Here is a 22427-nt window from a genome sequence, read left to right as displayed (position 1 = left end):
CCGCCAGGACAGAGAACCTTTTTTCTGCTCTGAGGACCCTGCCCATGGGGGCAGGAAACATCAGCTGAGAGCCACGGAGATAAAAGCTGGGGCCTGAACCTCGAATGTGACCCCGTGAGGATGCTTTGGTACAGGCGTTGTAAAGCTTCACTAAGCACACGATTGCAGGAATCTGAAGTGTGCTCCTGGCCCCGCCCCGTCGGGCTCCTTTGCTTCAGTCCCCTTCCCGCACCCCCCACCCACCGCTTCACCTGCCTGGGAGAATCCCTGCTGGTGTTCAGCCCCCTAGATGCTGAGGGGACAACCTCATAAACACTACAGATTGCCACCTTACATAAACTTCTGTAAGTCGGGTAGTTCGGAGAGAGAAAAAGCGGGGGATAGGAAAAAGCTACAGGCAGGTGAAGGCCATGGGCCTAACTGAACTCTATTTCCAAAGTTACTGTAGCCTGTTAAACCCTGAGTGTTAATGGCTGACCTTAAAAACTGCTGGCCAGTTCTTTACGGTCTGACCTGCCAGGGACACCCTTGTTAACTATAGCTCCCACTCTTTCCTGCCCCTCCTGCGGCCTTCGACTGCCCTGGGAACAAACCGCAATTGAGGCCAGGGCGGGGGGCTCAGTCTCGGAGATCAGTGGAGTGGAGGGACAGGTGGGCGGCCCCAGGCACCCAGAGACTCAGGCTCTCGCCCAGGCTGCACAGTGAAGGGCCCTGGAGACCCCTCTGAGGTCGTGGGTTCGCCCCAGGCTGGAGGGTGCCCGTTTCTGCGTGGTTTATGTGAGTGCTTACAAACTCGCAACACACTTCTGTGTGCCTTTAGCATTTTGGAGCAAGAAATTAGAATTCTCACAAAATTCCCTAAATCATAACTTACTCTTAAAATATGTCAAATATTCTTCATACTTTTCCTGTTATTACAGAAATCTGAAAAAAAAATCTGTTAAACAAATAGGATTATTAAACTTAGTAGTGTTTACAAAGAACTTCAGTCTCTAGGGAATATTTAAACCTTGGAAAACACCAGAGAACGTATTGGATAGTATTCAAATGTTAACATTCAAATAGCCTAACAAGGTTAAGAGTACAGACGAGTATCAGAATTGCCAAATTAAGAATTTATTTTGCTTCCAAAGCTTATTTCTTAGAACACCACTCACAGGATTTGTATAAAGCATACTACGTGTACACATTTATCTTATTTGCAGGAGTAGCTCAGGGTTTGCAGTGGACAGGGCTAGACAATCCCAGGCAAAACGAGATGGAAACCACTCCTCTCCTATACTCCTGTCCTGGCTAGGTAACTGTACACTCAACTCTATAAGCAACCATTTCTTGCTCTAGTTTTTATCTGACGGAGATGGGTTCCTTCAAACCAGTAGCAGCTTTATGCTTTTAAGCTTCAGTATTCATGGATACTTTACTACTACTTCTCGTTCCCTCAACTGATTCTCCCAGGGTTCTGGAGTCATAAACTGTGTTTCCTGAGAAGTGCTAGGAAGGAATTCCCGGGTGGAAACCCTCATGTCTAGCCCCCGCCCCCACAGCACATCGAGGGCAGTGTGGTAGAGCTGGGCAAGCCTCTCAGGCTGTTCCCTCATCTACAGAATGAAGACGACATCACTGGCCTCCAGACCTGTGGGGAGAAGGAAACCACACAACATACCAACTCACCACACTGTTAAGGCAGATGTTTTAGGAATGAACAGCTCTTCCTTAGAGACGGCTATAGCAGATTCTCTGGCCTACAAAGAGATATAGCCAGCCTCTTTAAATGGCATTGAAACATGTAAAATATCATGTATGAAACGAGATGCCATTCCAGGTTTGATACACGATACTTGATGCATGGGGCTAGTGCACTGGGACGACCCAGAGGGATGGTATGGGGAGGGAGGAGGGAGGAGGGTACAGGATGGGGAGCACATGTATACCTGTGATGGATTCATTTTGATATTTGGCAAAACTAATACAATTATGTAAAGTTTAAAAATAAAATTAAAAAAAAAAATAAAAGAGACCGTTAAGAGCATCAGGTTTAGAGTCAGACACTTGGTTTCAGAGCCCATTTTGCCACTTATTTAAGCGTCTCTGCTCTCCAATCTCAGGTTTCAACTGCAAAATGAGGGTAAGCTGGGTTACAAGGATAAATGTTAAGACCTAGGACAGTACCTGCAGAGAGAGCTGGTGTTCTCTATTTCCTATAGTCAGCTGTGACACTGAGGCAAAGGCAGGCCAAGAAACAGTTTTCAAAGCACACTCGGCACAGAAAATGAACCAATGATAGTCAGAGACAGGAAAATCTCCTTGGGAATTAATCCCACTTTAAGAAAGTTCAAGGAAAAAATAATTGGATTTTGTCAGCCTGGTAAATGAAAGTAACTGTGGAAAGTAGAGAAAGCTTTAGTTATTCAAATCCTTGAAACATCAATTTGGGAAATATATACCAAACCATGTGCAGGAGACCAAGTCGCCGTGCGCATGCCCCTCACCTGGTGCAACGCACAATCCAGGAGGAGACGGACCCGGATGCGCAGAGGGAACAGGACGCCAGGGCAGGGGTGACTCCCTCCAACTGGACACCAGGCCCGCAGAGGAGCAGCCACACTTCTCCAGCACTGGCGCAGAGGGTGCTCGGGCAGAGGCGACGGCCCCAACACAGGGCACCAGCCTGGCACCCACGGGTGCCAGGCAGGAGAGGAGAGGTGGAGGTGGCGGTGGCAAAGTGAGCTGGGGCAAGGCTCTGAAGGGCCCTGAGAGGGGGGTCACCCTGTGGCAGAGCCGGGAGGGGGGCCTAGGTCAGGCTCTCTTCTCACCCCACGGAGCAGGGTTAGGAGAGCAGCCGATGGAATGAGCAGCCTTGGCTCTCCCCTCTGTAACACAAGCGGCCCCTTTTCTGGGCCTCAGGCCAGTTCAATTCCCTTCAGTCATCTATAAAACTGGCTTTACAGATGCCACTGGGTCCTTGCTTGGCCTGACTGGCCCCACATCCTCTTCCAGCCTCAGGGGTCTTGAACATTACAAAATCTATAAGACTGGCTTAGGCTACTGGTTTACAAACTTGTAACAGCAAAAACTTAGCTCAATACATAAAAATTAATAATAAAAGCATGGGTGTGCTGGCTGAAGTATGAGCAGACCTCAGGGTCCCTCCTGTGAACCCCTGGGGTTCTGGTCTGGCAGCTCCCGCGGGTTCTTCCCACTTTAGGATGCTCGGCTTCCATGCTCACATCAGAAGGTCAGTGTGGTAGGCTCAGAACCCATGTCTCTGTTGAGCAAGGGACCCTAGCTTTCTGAGGTCTGTCACCTTCGGGCTAGGAAAGAGTCAAGACCAACTCTCAATCCTTGCGGCTGTGTCTAAGCCCTCCCCTCCCAGTCCTACCTGCATTCATGAAGCCCTTTCCCAGGCCCACTTCCTCAGGACTCGGGAATAACAACCACCACCTTCAGCTAGAGGAAATAATCCTGCTTGTCCCTGACATTCCACCATTAGCGATTCATCCTGTGGATAGAGTGCTTCCAGCTACCCTAGAAGGTGACCTTCACCCCACACACTCCTGGGTGACAGGCCGCCAGGTGATTCCTCACCAGAAGCAGGAGAGTGATAACATACGTGGTACTCAGTTTAGGCTCAGTGAACAGGGAAGACCAGCCGCACCCTCACTGTGACCTTGGCACTCCTGGCCACCTTTATGCATGAGGCACTCAGAGACAAGTGCCACCGGGTCCTTGCTTGGCCTGACTGGCACAGCATCCTCTTCTAGCCTCAGGGGTCTTGGACCTTCACCCTCCACAAGTTACTTAGCTCCTCTGTGCTGAGAAATGCATGGAATCCAGAGATGCGAGACAGAAGCCGCCCTTCAGCTGGAGAACAGATAATGATGGCTCTTAGGGGCACCCAGCAGGAGGCATGAAAGCCCCCACTCACTCCTCCTCCATGCCCTCCTCCAGCCACTTTAAATAGTGCACATCTCCTTGGTCCATGGGAAGACTGAAGAGCTCTGGGATTTCAAAAGGATGCACCAACCTTTGGAAAGAAAGCAGAGTCCCGTGAGTGGCATATAAGCCTGTGCCATAAAACCCAACTGGCCAGCCTCCCTTGAGCCCCTCCACAGTCGGCCTGCAGCCCACCTGTCCGGCCCCACAGCCCACCACTCCTAAGCCTCTGACCCATCTGTCACCAAGTAAAATTAGGCCAGATGGCATTAGAGTCTCACAGACATGGGTTCAAATTCTAAGTCTGCCACTTACTAGCCATGTAAGCACGGACGTATCTCTTCATTTCGCTGAAGCACCCACAAGAGGAGGGTGAAAATAGTACTGGATTGCTGGGGATTAAATGAGCGAGGTATACACGGCACTTAGCAGCCACACCAACAGGCACTGTGAGCATTTGGCAACAGTCAGCTGCTGTCTTTATTTATCACTACCCTTCACTCTTTACCGCGCCTGCCCCTGCACCTCTCTGTTCCCCTTCTACTCCTGCTGCTAAATCGAAAGCCTCTCTACTCCTCAAGGCTCATTGCAACCAATGACCTCTCCCCAGGGATCTTCCTTGACCATCCAAACCCACAGCAGTCTCTCCCTTCTCCTCGTCTCTCTCACCTAGTCCTGAGCACACGTGCTGTCTTCACTTTGCAAACTGACAAAGCAAAAGACACGGCCTCAGTCCCACCTGTTGAGCTGGGGCAACAGTCCTCTGCTCTCCTGACTTCAGGCACTGAAAAGCTCTCCTGAGAGGCTGCTTACTAAATCACAACATGTGCACGCAGTTGCTTCAACAGTAGGAGCAGGTCGCGTAATTTTATCCAGTGCCTGAGAAGAATGAATTTTCCTAATTTATTTCATGGAGACCTAGACCAGTGGTCCTCTGACCCCTGGGGAACTTTCAAGCCTCTTTCAGGAGGTCCAAGGGGCCAAAACTATTTTCACAACAATATTGTTATTTATCTTTTCACTATGTTGACATTTGCACTGATGGTGCAAAAGCAATGATGGGTAAAACTGGTCACACCTTAGCATGCATCAGGACAGCAGTCCCACACTCTACTGGCCGTCACGATATTCTTCACCGTCGCATATATACATGCATTTTTTTACTTTTTCATGCATTTTTTTTTAAAGTCAAATTCACCTAAGAACATTTCTGATAATGTGGCAAAAATTCCTATTTTTATTAAAGTTTGACTCTTGAGTGTGTCTTTGTAATATTCTGTGTGACAAAATGGGAACTATACATACAGTGCTTCTGTTGTCACACCTGAGCTCAGTGCTGTCTTAAACTTGCCTGATTTGAGTCACAAGCTAAACCAGACCTTCTTCCCACAGTACACCATTTTTACTTTCCAGCTTGAGTAACCATCATTTGTCTGTCAATTTCACAAATTAAGGTGACTCAGGTTTGAGTATTAGGTACACATTTTCTCAAATATGAACAAATATTTGGCCATCACTCAAATGAAGACAATTTACATCGTTTATTGCCAATCAAAAAATTCACTTAAAAAAAATTCATGTTTTAGGGGTAGGGGAGGGAAGGGTTGGGAGTCTGGGATTAGCAGATATAAAGTGTTATCTGCAGGGTGGGCAAACCACAAGGCCCTGCTGTGCGGCACAGGGAGCTCCATCCAGTATCTGGTGATAAACCATGATGGGAAAGAACACGGAAGAGAAGACCATACGTACAACTGCGCCCCTCTGCTGCACAGCAGACCACACGATGCATAGTGCTGTGCAGTGTTCAGTTCAGTCGCTCAGTCCTGCCCAACTCTGCAACCCCATGAACACTAAGAAAAAATTCATGTTTTTAAGCAAAAATCAGAAGTTTGGAAAATTTGAATATATCACTTTCATAACTTGAAAGTGTCTCAGAACTTAAGAGATGCTTTTGAGGAGATCCAGCTCTCTTATTAAGCCAGATTTTGCAAAAATGTAGAAAGATGCCATTCTTCGCACTTTCTTTACTTTTGGAAAATATGGTTACTTCCCATAAGAAGGCATTGCCAGCATACTGTTTCACTGCACTACACTTCACTGCAGATACTGCGTGTTTTACAAACTGACGGTGTGTGGTAACCCCACACTGGACAAGTCTAGTGACACCAGCTTTGCTCACTGTATGCTTCTGTGTCACGTTTTGCTAATTCTTGCAAAATTCCAAACTTTTTCATGATAATTCTATTTCTTATGGTGATCTGACAGGGGTGATCTTTGATGTTACTATAACTGTTTTTTGTTTTGTATTTTTAAATTAAGGTACGTACTTTGTTTTCTTTAGACACAATGGTATTGTTACACACTTATACTGCAATGTAGGGTAAACATGTAACTTTCACACGCCCTGGGAAATCAGGAAGTGACATCACTCGCTTCACTGAGGTGGTCTGGAACCACACCTGCAATGTCTCCAAGGTGCGCCTGCATTTACTTCCGTTCATATGTTGTTATTCTATTACTGTTATTTTCAGTGAACTAAAACTATATATCTTAAACATTTCTCAGCTTTAACTTCTAATCCAGTAAACTTTGAGAGAACCAACATAAGTGAAGCTCTTTTGGGTCCTCAGTAATTTTTAAAAGTGTAAAGGGATTCTGAGACCTAAATTTTTAGAACCACTGGTTTGAAAGTAATAATTCATTTTACAGGAACCTCCCTGGTGGGCCAGTGGCTAAGACTCTGCACTTCGAATGCAGGGGCCTGGTTTCCATCCCTGGTCAGGGAACTAGATCTCACAGACGTCAACTGAAGATTCCGCATGCTGCAATGAAGACCTGGTGAAGTGGATCAAAGGTGCTCAGTCTTGTCTGACTCTTTGTGACCCCATGGACTACACAGTCCATGGAATTCTCCAGGCCAGAATACTGGAGTGGGTAGCCTTTCCCTTCTTCAGGGGATCTTCCCAACCCAGGGATCAAACCCAGGTCTCCCGCATTGCAGGCAGATTCTTTACCAGCTGAGCCACCAGGGAAGCCCAAGAATACTGGAGTCGGTGGCCTATCCCTTCTCCAGCAGATCTTCCTGACCAGAATTGAACTGGATTACAGGCGGATTCTTTACTAACTGAGGTATCAGGGAAGCCCTAATATCAGGGAAGACCTGGTGCAGACAAGTAAATATTTTTAAAAATAAACTAATTTAAAAAAGAACAACAACTCATTTTATAAATAGAGTCTATGGGACAGGGTCATAGCCAAGGTCACATGGGAGGCTGGTGACCAGGCTCAAGGTCACCTACTTCGCAAGCTCATTCACTTAGTAGTCAGCAGGCCCCTGGCTAGGGGGAGATGGCGCTACTACCTGATGTAGCTGGAAAGCATATGGATCTTGGAAGTCTTTGTCTTTATTAACTGTAAAAGAAAAAAAAAAACACTGGTTTAGGATCTCAGCTCCAGCTCCACAGCCCTCCATTCCTCTGGCTTTTTAGGAAACAGCACTCCCCCAGGTCCCCAGCCCAGTCACTGACAAATGGGCATAGGGCATCTTGTGTGGGGCAAGAACCTCAGTCAGTTATCTTTGCTAATATTTAATTGGAACTTTGCTCTCACTCTTTCCCAATTAAGGCCCCATCCCTCCAGCTTCACTCACCAACAGGACCTCAGTGGCTTCTTCTATTTCTCCATTCCAATAGTATCTGGAGAAAAGAACAAAAAAAAGAAGTATCAAGCTTATAATATGTGCTGTGCTTAGTCACTCAGTTGTGTCTGACTCTTTGCGACCCCATGGACTGTAGCCCACAGCCTCCTCTGTCCATGGGCATTCTCCAGGCAAGAACACTGGAGTGGGTTGCCATGCCCGCCTCCAGGGGAATCTTCCCAATCCAGGAATCAAACCAGGGTCTTCTGCATTGCAGGCGAATTCTTTACCAGCTGAATTACCAGGGAAGTCCACTTACAAGATGAGCCCAGTGAAATAAACCTGGCCCAATTTGCTGACTTGCTAAAGTGGAAACTTTAAAATCTTTCCAAGCTCATATGAAAAAGCCTGGAGTTGGCCAAGGCCCTACAGGCCATCTAGTCTAAACATTCTAATGCATGCCTCCAGCTCCTGACTCAACTTTCCTGGAAGTAAGAGGCTCATGTCTCTTGAGGAAGCCCATCTACCTTAACGGTTTTCACATGAGATGGTTTTTCTCATGGTGTGCCCACATTTGCCTGGAGAAGGCAATGCACCCCACTCCAGTACTCTTGCCTGGAGAATCCCAGGGATGGGGGAGCCTGGTGGGCTGCCGTCTATGGGGTTGCACAGAGTCGGACACGACTGAAGCGACTTAGCAGCAGCAGCAGCAGCCGACATCTGCCACCCAACTGTCTTCCCCAACTTCCACGTGACAGCCCTGCAGAAACTCCTGTCTGTTCCCCTCCAAAGTGGGCGTCTCCAGCTCATTCAGTGCTCACCCCACACTGCTGGCTTCTGTGCACCTCCCCATCCTCTGGGCTGGTGCTACTTGTATCACTGGCTCTCGAAGCTGAGTGCCCACCGAGCGATCAATGGAAAAGCGCAGGACTTATTCAGGGAAGAAGCAAGCTTCATAAAATACAGAGCAGGTCTCAAAGTTCAAAACAGAGTCAGTGACAATGTTCAGAAAAAGAGCAGAACAGCATCATGGGAGGGAGAGAAACTGGCCTGAGAATATCTGTGCTGACCCAGGGCGGGTCTAAGAAGGCTCCGGCCCCTGACCTCACCCCACAGAGCTGTGGTGAGAGCGTGAGTCACGAGGAAGGACGAGCATGAGGACAGTGGCAGGCTGAAGTTCCAGTCTAGCTTCCCAGCACTAGCTCCCAGACTGGCTTTATGTGAATCACTTAATACGACCTCTTAAAAATTCAGAGACTCAAGCCCCATCTCAGGGAGACTGAACAGATCCAGAATGGAGCTCAGGCATCTAAAGCACGGCCAGGCTTGGGAGCCACGGCGACAGGTGACGGGCGCACGCGGCGTGTCACTGCTGCACGGCGACAGGTGACGGGCGCACGCGGCGTGTCACTGCTGGGCAGGGGCAGCTCTCGTGCTCCAGCGCTTCTCTGTCCTCACCTGTAGAACAGGCACCTCTCCCTCTCTCATCAGGGCAGGAAGGAGGCGAGAAGCAGGCTGACCAGAGAGAGTTAAGGCACAAGACAAATCCTGCACGGGTAGTACTAGGACGCTGAAATATCGTTTGTTATCATTTCATTTACTTTTAATTCGAAGATAAGTGCTTTACAGTATTGTGTTGGTTTCTGCCAAACATCGATGTAAATGGTTTCATGTCCCCTCCCTCCCTCCTGAACCTGTCTCCTACCCCCCACCCATGGTGATGCATTTTGATGAGGGAAATGGTGTGGGCCTGGCTTAAGTAAAAGAGCCGATCAAATGAAAGGCAGACAATACAAAGAAACAGCCTGTCACACATGCCAAACTCAAAGTTTTTCAGAGAATCCAAAAGCAATAGGAATTATAATCTCTGATATCCTTAGCTGGCTTACTCAGACTGGCTTACCCAGTCTGACTTCTTTGCTAACAGCAAGCTAATTGATTGACTGATTTAAACAAAGAATGAGGAAACAAGACTCACTGTTCCTAAACTGTAGATTTTTTTTCTGCCTTCTCTAAACATAGCTTGTTTTTGCTTTGGCTGAATGGCATAAACCCACTGGTTGATTTCCTTTGAATACAGACCGACAGTGAAGTACTGATTAAGTAAATGCCTTTGCGTTGTTCTTTTACAGTTTCCCATTAGTTCAGTGCCCGAATTTCCACCAGGCAGGACCTGACGGAGCACTCTCACACCCCTCCACTGGCCAGAGCAGAACTCACAGTGAGGAGGCCTTAGGCAGGATGTTCACAGAGGCAGCCAGCTTCTTATCCAGGATAGCCCTAAAGCAAAGAGAGAGCATGCCAGTTACTGGGGCAAGTGTCCAGCATCTGAAGAGATGGGAGAGGATACAGGAGTTCCTGGGAGTTTCCCAAGAAACCTAAGTCTAAATAGATAACCATTTAGAGTGCCCCTCCCAAGTCAAACCAGTACGTTCCATAACTGCCACGCACAGACCCTCTGCAGACAGAACTGTTTATAAGTCCTTCCCTGAGGGGGAGAAGTAGGGAAGCAGCTATGCGAAGGCTGTTTCAAGGACAGGCCTAGTCGGCTTGGGGAATGGGAATCTGTTAGCCCTGGAAGGAGAACAGAAAGACCTGGATTCCAATCCAGCCCTGCAGCAGGATGGCTGTGTGACCTTATGCAAGCTCCTTTCATTCCAGAGATCAGTATTTGAGCACCTATCCAAGACAGGCACGACCGCCTCACTCAACTTGACTCTCCTGCTATACAACCAGGAGTAATTCAGTTGATGGGTTCCAACCCTTTTCACCACCAAATACTCCTTTTATCATGTCAACTTCTTTTCCTCTTCTCTCTTGGATATGTGCTAGGCTCTCACATGATATCTACAGATCAGAGGTGTCTGATGACCATGTGGAACTGATACAACTCGAAGGAAAAGCAAAAAAAAAAAGCAAAAAAAGGGCATCCTGTCCTGCGACTGGCAAACACAGGCTCTTTACACTTTTCATTTTTGTGATGCTTCCTACCACAGTCCTAAGAGCACCATCTCCACCTTTGCAGACCTCTAAGCACTGGGGATTTTTTTTTGACAGACCACAGACTGGAATTCTTGCTCTGAGAGTCTGATTCCTGTGCAGGGCCCTGGTGAACACGGTACAATGTGCCTGAACCAGTGTGCAGTGTCACAGAGACAAGCACCACTGCGTCGCCCATGCAGGGAAGTGTCCCCAAGGCTCAAACCCTAAGCCCTGGGGATCAGGCAGGCCAGACAAACCCGCCTCGGGTCTGCCATCAGCCACGGAGGCCCGTCTCAGTTCTCTGAAGTGTGTGGCCACTGCCAAATACAACGAGTCTGAGGCCTGAGCCCTGATCCCTCCTTTCTTTGACCGCTGCCAAGAGAACTGACCTACTTTCTCTCCTCCCAAGTTCCCGGCTGAACAGTGTTCTATTTAAGGCTCCACATTAATGTGGTATTATCACCACCCTCATGCCCTTGGAAAGTTCCAGGTGGTAAATAAATCCCTGACTCTAAGGAGAGGCACACAGCCCAAATTTGTTTAAGCAACTGCTACAAGTCTTGCTCACTCAATCAAGTCGTCTGCTGAGAAATCACATTGCACTAGTTCTGAAAGTGACATGCAAACACAAGGAATGAGTTAAACCTTTAGAAAAAAAAAAATCCATTGCTTCACGGGCCTCCAATCTCTTTGGCAGTGTGAACTCCTTGGTGACTAATCACAGCAACTTGTACTTGGGAAAAAGACTGTAACGTTCTGGAGGACTATGTTATTCAAAATGCTCCTATGGCAAAAAAGAAAAAAAAAACACGAGAGAGAGAAAACAAATGTACAAGCTGATGGGTAAAACACACACCGAAGTCCAGCGGTGAGTCACAGAGTGGGAGCTCAAGCCCCCGTGCTCGTCTGAGTAAAGCGGAAGGCAGGCCTTCGAGGGTCTTCAGAAACTGCAAAGATCGCAGACTAGAGGCTCGTGGACCAAACACATGGTTTGGCTCTCATGGCATTAAAAAAAAATCTTGACTTTGTTACCAATATTTACTATTAGGGTACTTTACATTCAAAAATACACATTATCTAGCTTCTCACCAAAAAATGAATCTTAGAACATTTTGGACCCGTAGTCCTACAAGGTCACTTTCAGCCAGAGCTGAGCAGGGGCTGCTACCTCCAGGCATGGCGGGAGCTCCTCGGGTCAGTCAGTTTCCACTCTCCCTCCTCCCACACCTGGGGCACACAAGGCTTGCTAACTACTGCCATTCTTCTTCATGACACCCCAGCCCACTTCACGCAGGCTGAAGCAGCCTGCCTGTCGATACCCGTGCCTGTGACCCTGGTCTGATCTAATCCCCTTTCCCTATGTAAGAGACCAAGGCCCAGCGAAGGAAGACGTGTCTAAGGTCATCTGTGGTGTTGTCGGCAAAGAGGACACAGCGTCCAGCTCTCCTAGTCCAGCACTCAGGTTTCCGCCCTGGCCCCAGCTAGAGATGTTTCCAGTTTAGAGGGTGTCTGTCACCGAAGAGCTCTAAGAACATTACCAGGAGCCAGAATGGAACTGAACCAGACCCAAGAGGCACCTCTAAAGAACACTGAGAAGAGCGAGCCCCAGACTGGAGCCGAAAGGCCTGGTCCCAGCACCAGTTCTGTGGGCAGAGCCGAGCTACCTGCCAGCTAACATCTGTGGGGCCCTCCCTACCACACACCTATTACTCTCTCCTATAAACCCTGGAAACGAAATCTATTTGCCTCTCTTCTCCTCCAGTTGGATCATCAGTGAACAGAACAGCTGAAGGGAGACTCCACTTGGGACTTCCAGTCCAGCTGGTGGGCTACACACACACACTCTGCAATCTTCCTTTTACACCCCGTGCCAGAGACAGCAGAGAACATTTCTGATGTAGCCACGCCGGAGCACAGCAAGGACACTGTATGCGCCGGCAGCTAAGGAAGCCCTGAAGAACACAGGCAGCGCTGAGACAGGCATGGGAGCCCTGAAGAGTACAGGCAGCGCTGAGACATGCATGGAAGCCCTGAAGAATATAGGCAGCGCCGAGACAGGCATGGGAGCCCTGAAGAACACAGGCAGCGCTGAGACATGCATGGGAGCCCTGAAGAGTACAGGCAGCGCTGAGACATGCATGGAAGCCCTGAAGAATATAGGCAGCACCGAGACATGCATGGGAGCCCTGAAGAGTACAGGCAGCACTGAGACATGCATGGGAGCCCTGAAGAACACAGGCAGTGCTGAGACATGCATGGGAGCCCTGAAGAACACAGGCAGCGCTGAGACATGCATGGGAGCCCTGAAGAGTACAGGCAGCACTGAGACATGCATGGGAGCCCTGAAGAACACAGGCAGCACCGAGACAGGCATGGGAGCCCTGAAGAGTACAAGCAGCGCCAAGACAGGCATGGAAGCCCTGAAGAACACAGGCAGCGCTGAGACATGCATGGGAGCCCTGAAGAACACAGGCAGCGCTGAGACATGCATGGGAGCCCTGAAGAGTACAGGCAGCGCTGAGACATGCATGGGAGCCCTGAAGAACACAGGCAGCACTGAGACATGCATGGGAGCCCTGAAGAGTAAGGCAGTGCTGAGACATGCATGGGAGCCCTGAAGAGTACAGGCAGTGCTGAGACATGCATGGGAGCCCTGAAGAGTACAGGCAGCGCTGAGACATGCATGGGAGCCCTGAAGAGTACAGGCAGTGCTGAGACATGCATGGGAGCCCTGAAGAGTACAGGCAGCGCTGAGACAGGCATGGGAGCCCTGAAGAACACAGGCAGCACTTAGATGCATGGGAACTCGAGAGGGGACTGCCTTGTTCAAGAGCCTTCGGGTCTTTTAAAAACTGGTAGTGATCTGGTTTAGTTGGCCTCCAGCAACCTGGATAATTTTGAAGATTATAAAATTATAATTTTTCATTAACATAGTCAAAGTTTGAAACATACAGGTTGACCCTTCTAAAAATACTTCTTGAGGTGATAAATTATTCTTAGGAACTGATTCAGACTGCAGAATGTCCGCCTGCCTAGTGCTGCCCACGGGCGACTCCTGCAGCTGCTCCTGCACTTCCCCGTCAGCATCACCAGGAAGATGAGAGAGGAAAGCATCTGCAGAAAGTCAAACACCACGAGAAACAAATTCAACAATGAAGACGAATTTACTTGAGAAAGACAAATCAATAAAACAATCAAAACCAAGATTTTAAAATAAGTACAATTATGTATACTTGAAAATTGCTAAGAGTAGATCTTAAGAGTTCTTATCACACCAAAAAAAGTAACCAAGTGGTAGCTGTTTTAACTAACCTTATTGTCATAATCATTTCGCAATATATACAAATATAAAATCATCATGGTGTATATCTTAAACTTACACAATGTTATATGACAATATATCTCAATAAAGCTGCAAAAAATTGAAGTAAGTATAATTACTATCTGCAGAAAGATAAGACAAGATTATTGCATCTATAAAACAAGATCAGACAATTACAAAACAAGAGCACTTGGTTACTAAAAACAATTCGAAATCTTGAAAAGGAAACTATAGAATTCAGTCTAAAGAAAACTATAAAGTCAGTCACAGAAAACAAATTCAACATCTATCTATCTAACAGAAGTTCCAGGAAAAGGACGCAGAAAGAATAGAGAGTAGAGAGAGTATATTTAAAAAGTAAACAACTGAACATTAAGATACACTCCTAAAAACTAGCAGAGAGAAAACACATCCCCTACAGAGGAGTGAGATCCATTGCTGCTTTTCATCAGCAACCCTGGATGCAAGACAGCAGAGACCTCTCTCCAAGCTGAAACCAATCCATTCCCCTCAAATGGCCTTTCTGCTATTTAGAATCCACGCCTTAGAGCCCTTTTCTTCCCAATACCCAACACCTCGCAGATGTCACCTGAAGTTGCTCCTGACAGGACCCAGAGTGGCTGGTCCAGGGGTCCAGTGAGTTCAGCACAGGCCCTGGGTATACCAGAAGCACAGAAGGGATTTTAATTCCTAGCTGCTAAAAGCTGAGGTCCTATTTCTGGAGTAATCACATGCTCATTCAGACAAGAGCTGTTCTCCAAAAGCAACGTTAATAAGGAAAAAAACAGACATTCTGGTTAGGGGCAGGAAAGATGTAATCAAATCCAAAGTTAACCTGTGACCATCAATTTGGAAGCGGTGTGCCCCCAAAGACCAGATTCATCACATAGAACACTATAACTACCAACAAACTTCAAGAATGCAGAACTGCGAGCAAGAAAAGGAGCCAGGAGTCAAGTTTATCACCCCTCAGCCCCACTAACCCTCTTCAGAGCTGCAGTTATAAAGGAGGGGCAACTTCCCCTGTAGCTCAGTGGTCAGGACTCGACTCTCACTGCCGTGGCTCTGGGCTCAACCCCCATTCCGGGAACCAATATGCCGCAGGCTGCACAGTGCAGCCAAAAAGCAAAAGGGGTGAGGGGGAGGGGGTGGAAATCAGATACAACCCTTACTGAGCATCTGTTACATTTGAGTTCCTGGAGTAAGGACTGAACAGATATCATATCATTTAATCCTCTCAACAATGATAATTCAAAAACTAAGGTTTAGAGAAGAGGAGCAACCTGCCTGAGGTCACACAGTCAGCAAGAGACGGAGCCAAGATTTCAACTCTGTACCCATACTCTCTCCACCACTGCTTTCAGTAATTCGCCAAACACCTGGAATTGGTCTCCTCCTCCTCCTGTCTCGGTCCACATCTCTGGGACTGAGCAAAAACTATCTCCAAAAATAAAGACAGCTGGGTCAGGAATTAGAACTGTTAAATGCCCAATCTGCAGGCTTCCATCTGAGCAAGGCACCTCGCACTCTGGGTCTCAGGTCCCTTATCTGCCCCCAGGCAGCACTCAACATTTTCAGGCCCAGAAGCAGGATCCATCCAAGTGCCATTCACGTGTGCCTCTCCAGTCGCCCCAATTAGACAGCTGTGCAGTTCAGCCCTGGACAGATGGGGTTGTCAAAAGCAAAAGCAGAGTCCCGAAGTGGCCCCTCTGGAGCCTCCTGGTGGCTCCTGAGCCCCCTGGGGCAGTACGTAAGCCCCTTCCCCGTACCTGGCAATATCTCTGGCGATCTGCTCGTTGGGACAGTTGACAAAAACAATGGAGTACGTGCCGGACACATAGCTGCCAGTGAGAACGGAAAGGAACTGCAGGCTGAGGGTCCTGAGCACGGGGTATGTCAGGAGAGAGGCTGTCAGGATCTGCACAGCAGGAAAAGAAAAGCACAGATCAGCAGAGGCGTGGCCAGCTCACCACCGGCAATCTCGGGCAGACTGGAACCAGCGCGGGGCAATGTGATTTTATCCCCATTTCCCACCCACAAAATAATTCCTAGGATCTGCATTGAGCTTTAGTGCTTAATGTTTTCATGCCTAGATTATTTTCCTCTGCATTTTTCAAATGGTTAAAAAAAAAAAAAAAGGCTTAAAAATTAAGACACTTGCTCAAAGTCACACAGCTTTGGGAATCCCCTGGTGATCCAGTGGTCAGGATTCTGCGCTTTCACTTCCAGGGCCCAGGTTTGATCCCTGGTTGGGGAAGTAAGACCCTGTGAGACCAAAAAAGCCATGCAGCATGGCCACACACATACACAAATCACACAGCTTTTAGTTGGTGAAGGCAAGAATAGGAGTGAAGCCTGGATAACTTGAAATCCATTCCCATTGCAAAAAACTGCTACTACAGGTAATACCAACTGGCATCCACGGAACTGCTGTCATCCTGTGGAGATTATGACTGACAATAAACTCCTGTATCTGTTGATGTAACTGTTGCTGCTGCTGCTGCTAAGTCGCTTCAGTCGTCTCCGACTCTGTGCGACCCCACAGACGGAAGCCCACCAGGCTCCCCGTCCCTGGGATTCTCCAGGCAAGAACACTGGAGTGGGTTGCCATTTCCTTCTCCAATGCAGGAAAGTGAAAAGGGAAAGGGAAGTCGCTCAGTCATGTCCGACTCTTCACGACCCCATGGACTGCAGCCCACCAGGCTCCTCCATCCATGGGATTTTCCAGGCAAGAGTACTGGAGTGGGGTGCCATCGCCTTCTCCAGATGTAACTGTTAGGGAGTTAATGTCACCGCCATCCAACTGTGTACATGCCAGGTACTGTGGAGAGTCCAGTGGAATAGGAAGCCTAATTCTACAGCAGTGGGGCCGGTGCTACTCTGACAGACCACCGGGGCGGGGGAGGTCCACAAGGCAGGCTCCGCCGCTTGGGGGCAGGAGAGGCTTGGAAGAGAGGGGACCGTCCAACTTGGAGCTGAAATAATAGGTAGGACTGAAAAAGAAGACACGGTTAGTATGTACAAGCTCAAGAGGTATTTGGGGACAGATGAATTATCCAGACTGCATGGGTCTTAGTCAGTGGGCATGGAACTGGGAGGAAAAGGGGTCTGGCTAGAGTTATAAAGGGTCAGGCTAAGGAGTGTGGGGTTTGTACTCAAGTGAGGGTGCTTTTGGAGGTTTTTTAAGTAGAAGAGCAATAACATGAGCAGGCTGAGTAGTGTAATGGGAAGGAGGATGGGAGTGATCAGAGTGATTCAAAGGCCAGTACAATGTTGCAGGAAAATATTAAGATCCTGAGCTAAGAAAATGACAGTGATAACAGGAGAGGAAAAGACAGTCAAGATACAATTTTTCTTGCTACTTTAATGATAAAACATCTAAAATAAGAGGAAATTAAAAGAATTGGAGGACATCTTCCAGGGTTCTTTGCTTGGGGGATACAAAAGAGTCATTAATAGAGATGGAGGCAATTTGCAAGGAGCCCCACCGTGAATCAGGCAAGACTGGACAAGAACACGCTTCTCCCGCCTGCCAGCCCGGGCTCACGTCTGGCTCAAACAAACCTCTGTCCTCCCACTCCTACGTTATCGCCTGGCCCTGCCTGCCTCCTCCTTCTTGGCAGGGCCTGAGTAGCGTTTTTATGTCTTTAGCTTCAGTCTGGGGTGGGCTTCTCATTCCCTCCCACGACCTTCCCCAACACCTCCAGTCCAACATACTAGTCCTCGGAACTAAACCAGTGACCACACAAGAAAAACAACCAGGGTTTTCAAGGAAGTTGTTAATGATAACTCAATTAGATTATATAGGATATAAAAACACAAAGGCACTAAACAGCAGGATTTAAAACCTAGTGTTAGTACAGCTCTCTGCAGCTCAACAAGTTACTTCCTCTCTCTTCTATAAGGGTTACCTAGAAATTGGAGGTTACAACATTTGTGCTGCCTACCTCAGAGTTGCCATGGGCTCAAACAAGATAGGAAAACCAGTTTTTGACCACTAGTCCAATAAAGAAAGGAACCACACTTTGCTCATCACTGTGTCCCCAGGACAGTTCACAGTACACAGCAGCTTCTCAAGAAATAACCTGCAGACTGGTGAATGCGCACACCAGCAAGATGCTGAGATGGAGACTAAACAGTCTTGTAAGTAGGGCTTGTGGGTCATCCACAGAGCTTTTGGCAGTGAATCGGACATACTACAACACTCTAAGGGGTCAGATACACGACTGTAAGGTGACTTTCAGCACGGACTCTAAACAAAAGGAGCAATGGTCTGTCCCCCAACCTAAAAAGCCATTCCTAGGGGAGATCTAGGGCATTTCAGCCAGCAGGTATCAGTGGAACACAGAGCTCACAGGATTAAATACAAACTCACCTAAAATGTATTGAAACTTTTGTGTGAACTCACAGTGAAAGAGACACTCAGAGGTAGTCTGGGCACTTGGGTATTACCTAAGACAAGCCTTCATTTAACAGATAAGGTAACTGAGGCAGTTCTGTGACTGAACCAAGACTTAAATCTAAACTCCTGCCTCCCATTCTGGGCTCTCTGAACTGCAAGGAGCATCACTAGGAAGTGACACAGCGGGGTTATTTCAGCTTCACTTAATCTAGTGGCTCTCAGCTTGAGGCAATTTTGCCCCTGCCCCAGGGGACATCTGGTCACATCTAGGGACAATTTTGATGTCATGACTGGGGAGGAAATGCCATTGGTAGAGGCCAGAATTGCTGCTGAACACCTTTCTACTGTACCATCGATCACACTGAAATACAGTGGTTTACATATGTCTCCCTCATTGGATGTGAGCTCATTCATTTCTGTATCCTCAGCACTTCACAAGCCCTGATAAGACGTATGGACTTGGGAAGTGTTTGCGGACCATCTCAACAAAGAATCAGAAGATATGAAAGGTCAGTTTGGAATCAAAGGTGGACTACAGTACATTAGAAAGTGGTATTACATGAATGCAAAATACATATATCAACATATTTCCTAATAGAAACATATTTATTACTGTAAGTTTATAACATTTTCATATTTACATCTTTTCTAAGTTTACACTGTTTCAAAATATTTTATGTATCCTTTCAATTACTTCATTCTGCCTTTTTCCTTTTTTTTTTTTTGGTACTGGAGTATCTGCCTAACCTTTAAGAGGTTATGGTTTTGTTTTAGTTTTATGGTCACACCCCGAGGCATTCGGGACCTTAGTTCCCCAATCAGGGATCACACCCAACTCCCCTGCACTAGAAGTGGAGTCCTAACCAATGGACCATTGGGGAAGTCCTGAAGAGTTCACAGTTGACTTTACAATCTGTGCTAAGGCAGAAGGGGCCTCAGAAACCCCATAGTATTTCTAAATTTATAACATACCTAGTTTTAAGGAATTTGTAAATACTCTGAAATTAACACTGTGTTTATCTATACACTTTCCTTGGGTGCAAATCCAGAATTTTCACACACCCCCTCCAAAGAAAATCTATAGTCCCCCAAAATATTAAGCATCACTGACGTGTGCCAGTTAATTAAGGGCCAGAGAGGGGAAGAAATCACCAGAAAGGTGAGCAGTGGAGCTGGGCTAGACCCCGGGGCTTCGACAGTTCTCCTTTCCATCACCTGGCCCTGCCCCAAAAGGCAGCTACCACCAGCACCACCAACAGACTCTCTGCAGCCACTGCCAACCTTCACGTGTTAAGATACTTCAGAGATGAGACAGCAAAGCCCCCAGAAAAATGACGCGGTAACTGCACTGGGAAGAGGAAAAGAAACTAGCATGGGACCTTTAGATGAGAACGCACCAGCAAACACCCCTCACCACCCCACCCTCCCGGGCAGTACAGCCCAGTCACTCCTCCTCAAAGGCAGGGCAGAAAGGGGTGCTGGTAAGCTTCAGAATCACACCACAATCTCCAGGACACTGGGTGGTGCCCCCAGGGATTTCACCATCCACCCCCTACCTGCCTGCCCCCAGCTCAAAATCCCAGGAGTGTACAACACAAATGCCCCTTCTTCCCTCAGTCCCCAGGCTGGAGGTTTAGAGGCGAGAGGATTCACAGCATCATACTGTGGAACACTCACCAAGAGGCATATAAAGATAGAGGGCCGAGTGGAGCCTGGCAGAGGGCACCGTGAGCCTAGCCTGTCCATGGCGTCGCTGGTGACTGAGCCAGCACAGGCTATGGGAACTGCAGCCTGAGGGAAAGTCGCTGGCGGACGGATGGGCTCCAAGGGCCTGAGCCCCTCTCCTCTTACCACCTGCTGCCTGCCCCACTGCCGGGCCAGGTCCCAGCCAGGCTGGCTGGAAGGAGAGGGTGGAGGGGGCGGGGAAAGAGCGACTCATTTTTCACTGGGCAACTCTCTAGAAACATATAACCCAAACAGCCTGTGCAAAGCTCCAACCCCTGCAAAAAAAAAAATACTAATTTTCCCTCCCCATTCTCACATATACCAAAAACCATAAAATTCCCTGAGGTGTACAGATTAAAGCTTCTTAGATATATAAAACCTTCAGAAACCATAGCCCACAAACACAAATACACAAAACTCTTCCACTGAGGCCCATCCCACCAAAAAAAAAATAAAAACAAACCCAAATAAATGAAGCCCACATGTGGCTGACTTCATGTCCCCCAACAGCATTTTAATCCTCCCTGGTTTAAAACAAACACTCCTGCTGCTGACCGCTCTCCCTGTAAACCCACCCATCTTTCAAGGCCAGCTGATCAGTGCAGCCTTTACCAAGGTTAATCCCAAGGTCCCACTTCCCCTAAGGCACTCTGTCCACACTTCCGAGGCAGCATTCAATGTCAGCTGCTAAAACAAACTCAAAAGCAGGAAGCTCATGACTGTTACCCTTTGGGGACGCAGAGTCCACTGCTGTCCGGGTTTCCAAGTTTTTAATCCAGCTTCTTAATGTGAAACTTCTTAATTTTTAAATGACCACACTGCTGGTAAGACCCTAAGTAAATTTTTAAGCCGAGGAAAGCTACTTTTCATCTTGACTGTAGTGGTGATTACACAAACATTAAAAAATTCAACAAATTGTACACTTAAATTGGTAAATTGTATTCTATGTAAATAGTACCCTAAACAAAGCAGGTGGGGAGGGGAATGCTGAAAACCAATTAGGAATTGTTTTAAACTGGGCAGACAAAACAAAACCTACCTGGTTCCCAAACTGTCGGGCAAGCTGCCAGTTCACAGCTTCTGTGTTTAACTACCTGTTTACCCGTCTGCCTTATTCCTTGGGACTATTATTCTTAAAAGGCCTGATAGCACTTTCTAGCAAAGTGCCTGACAAAGCCAGCTGTAGCCCTAGTTCTATCATTTATGATGGCTGTGTAGACTCAGGCAAATTACTTAACCTCTCTGAGCTTTGGGGGCTTTTTTTTTGGTAAAGAAAGAGCTAATACCTCTTTCATAGATCTAAAGTGAAGATTAACAGAAGATAAATGTAAGAGTGTTTTATAAAATATAAGACCACGTCAGCATTTCAAGAGCCTTCTCATGCCACTACCAAACAAGGTTAACTCAGAAAATCCCCAGTTGTGATTGAAGAACTTAGCATGTATGAAAGAAACAGGATTATAAAAAATGAGGCTGAGTGGTCCTTAAAAAAACCCTTTATATTCAAAGTCCACTAACATAAATCAAGACTGTGATCTTTCAAATCCGTTATATTAATAGGAAAGGTCACTGTTAATGACCATTTTACCTTAGATCCTGAGATGATGTCCCAGAATTTAGCACAGGTTCCTGCACAGATTATGTTCAATAAATATTTGTTGAATGACTAAATGATACGGATGTGTGGCTGGTGATGACAAGGATGGTCATGATGAAGGTGATGCTGGGGCAAAGGATGGCAAGGGATGAACTGCTATCTGGAAGAAACCACCTCTGGATTCTCTTCTTTCTGCAACTCAGGCACCTCTACTCTCTTCAGAGTCAATTCCAAGGTCAGATTCCAAACGTCCAATTCTGCATTTATGAACTTGGCAGATCGTTCAGATCTAGTAAGAGCCTCAGTGCCCCTGCCTGAGATCACAGGCTCTTCTGGAGGCATCTTGCCTTCTCTCTTTCTTTCCTCCTCCTTACTGGATTCAGAGGTGAACTCAGACTCTTCAGAGTCAGAGTCTGTACCCGTCTCTTTCATCCGCAATACTGTCTGTATCTTCCTTCTCTTTCTTCAGCAACTCTACTTTATTTTGAAAGTTCTTCTGCACCTCTTCTATAGGTATACAATTTATTGAAGTCTCTTTTTTAAAGGCCAAACCTCGATCCAGGAAAGAATCCATATCAATCGCAGCACGGATGCAGTCTGACACCTGGTGTAGGACAGCATTGTTTCCTTAGGTTCATCTTTATCTTTGGTTCCAAAGATTTGCCTTCTTCCTCTCAAGGTACAGACGTGTATCTATCATCTCAAGATACAGACTCTCTGTTACTGCCAAAGCTTGAGACTTAAGTTTCATATTGATGAATTTAAAGCCCATCCAATTTGCAGACTATGAATTTTTTTTCACCTTCTTCTTTAGCTCCAGGGAAACATG

General features: G+C 47.2%; 1 protein-coding gene across 5 annotated transcripts; it reads right to left on the bottom strand.

Annotated features, from left to right (window-relative positions):
• Positions 1 to 1094: 1094 nt before the first annotated feature.
• On the bottom strand, positions 1095 to 20250 carry LOC147367899 (protein CutA homolog). 5 transcript variants are annotated; one of them, XR_015168780.1, is made up of 7 exons: positions 19954 to 20167; positions 15644 to 15792; positions 9791 to 9850; positions 7583 to 7628; positions 7233 to 7344; positions 4603 to 4812; positions 1095 to 4024 (listed from the first exon to the last, which is right to left on the bottom strand). XR_015168780.1 is itself a non-coding variant. In XM_086413992.1 (6 exons), exons 1-6 carry the CDS (start codon positions 20020 to 20022, stop codon positions 3922 to 3924), a joined length of 477 nt encoding a protein of 158 aa, XP_086270118.1. In that variant the 5' UTR covers positions 20023 to 20250; the 3' UTR covers positions 1095 to 3921. The 5 variants fall into 5 exon arrangements, 2 of the variants coding, with proteins under 2 accessions (XP_086270118.1, XP_086270119.1); XR_015168778.1 differs by having other exon boundaries at positions 7295 to 7344; XR_015168779.1 differs by lacking the exon at positions 4603 to 4812 and having other exon boundaries at positions 19954 to 20186.
• Between the last annotated feature and the right edge of the window lie 2177 nt (positions 20251 to 22427).

Source organism: Bos grunniens, chromosome 8, assembly GCF_055505025.1.
Source record: "Bos grunniens cultivar Pamir isolate PY7600 chromosome 8, Bosgru_T2T1.0, whole genome shotgun sequence".
In the NCBI taxonomy this organism is placed as follows: Eukaryota; Metazoa; Chordata; class Mammalia; order Artiodactyla; family Bovidae; genus Bos; species Bos grunniens.
Note: the sequence above shows the minus strand (reverse complement) of the source record. Positions and strands in the feature narration are given on the sequence as shown.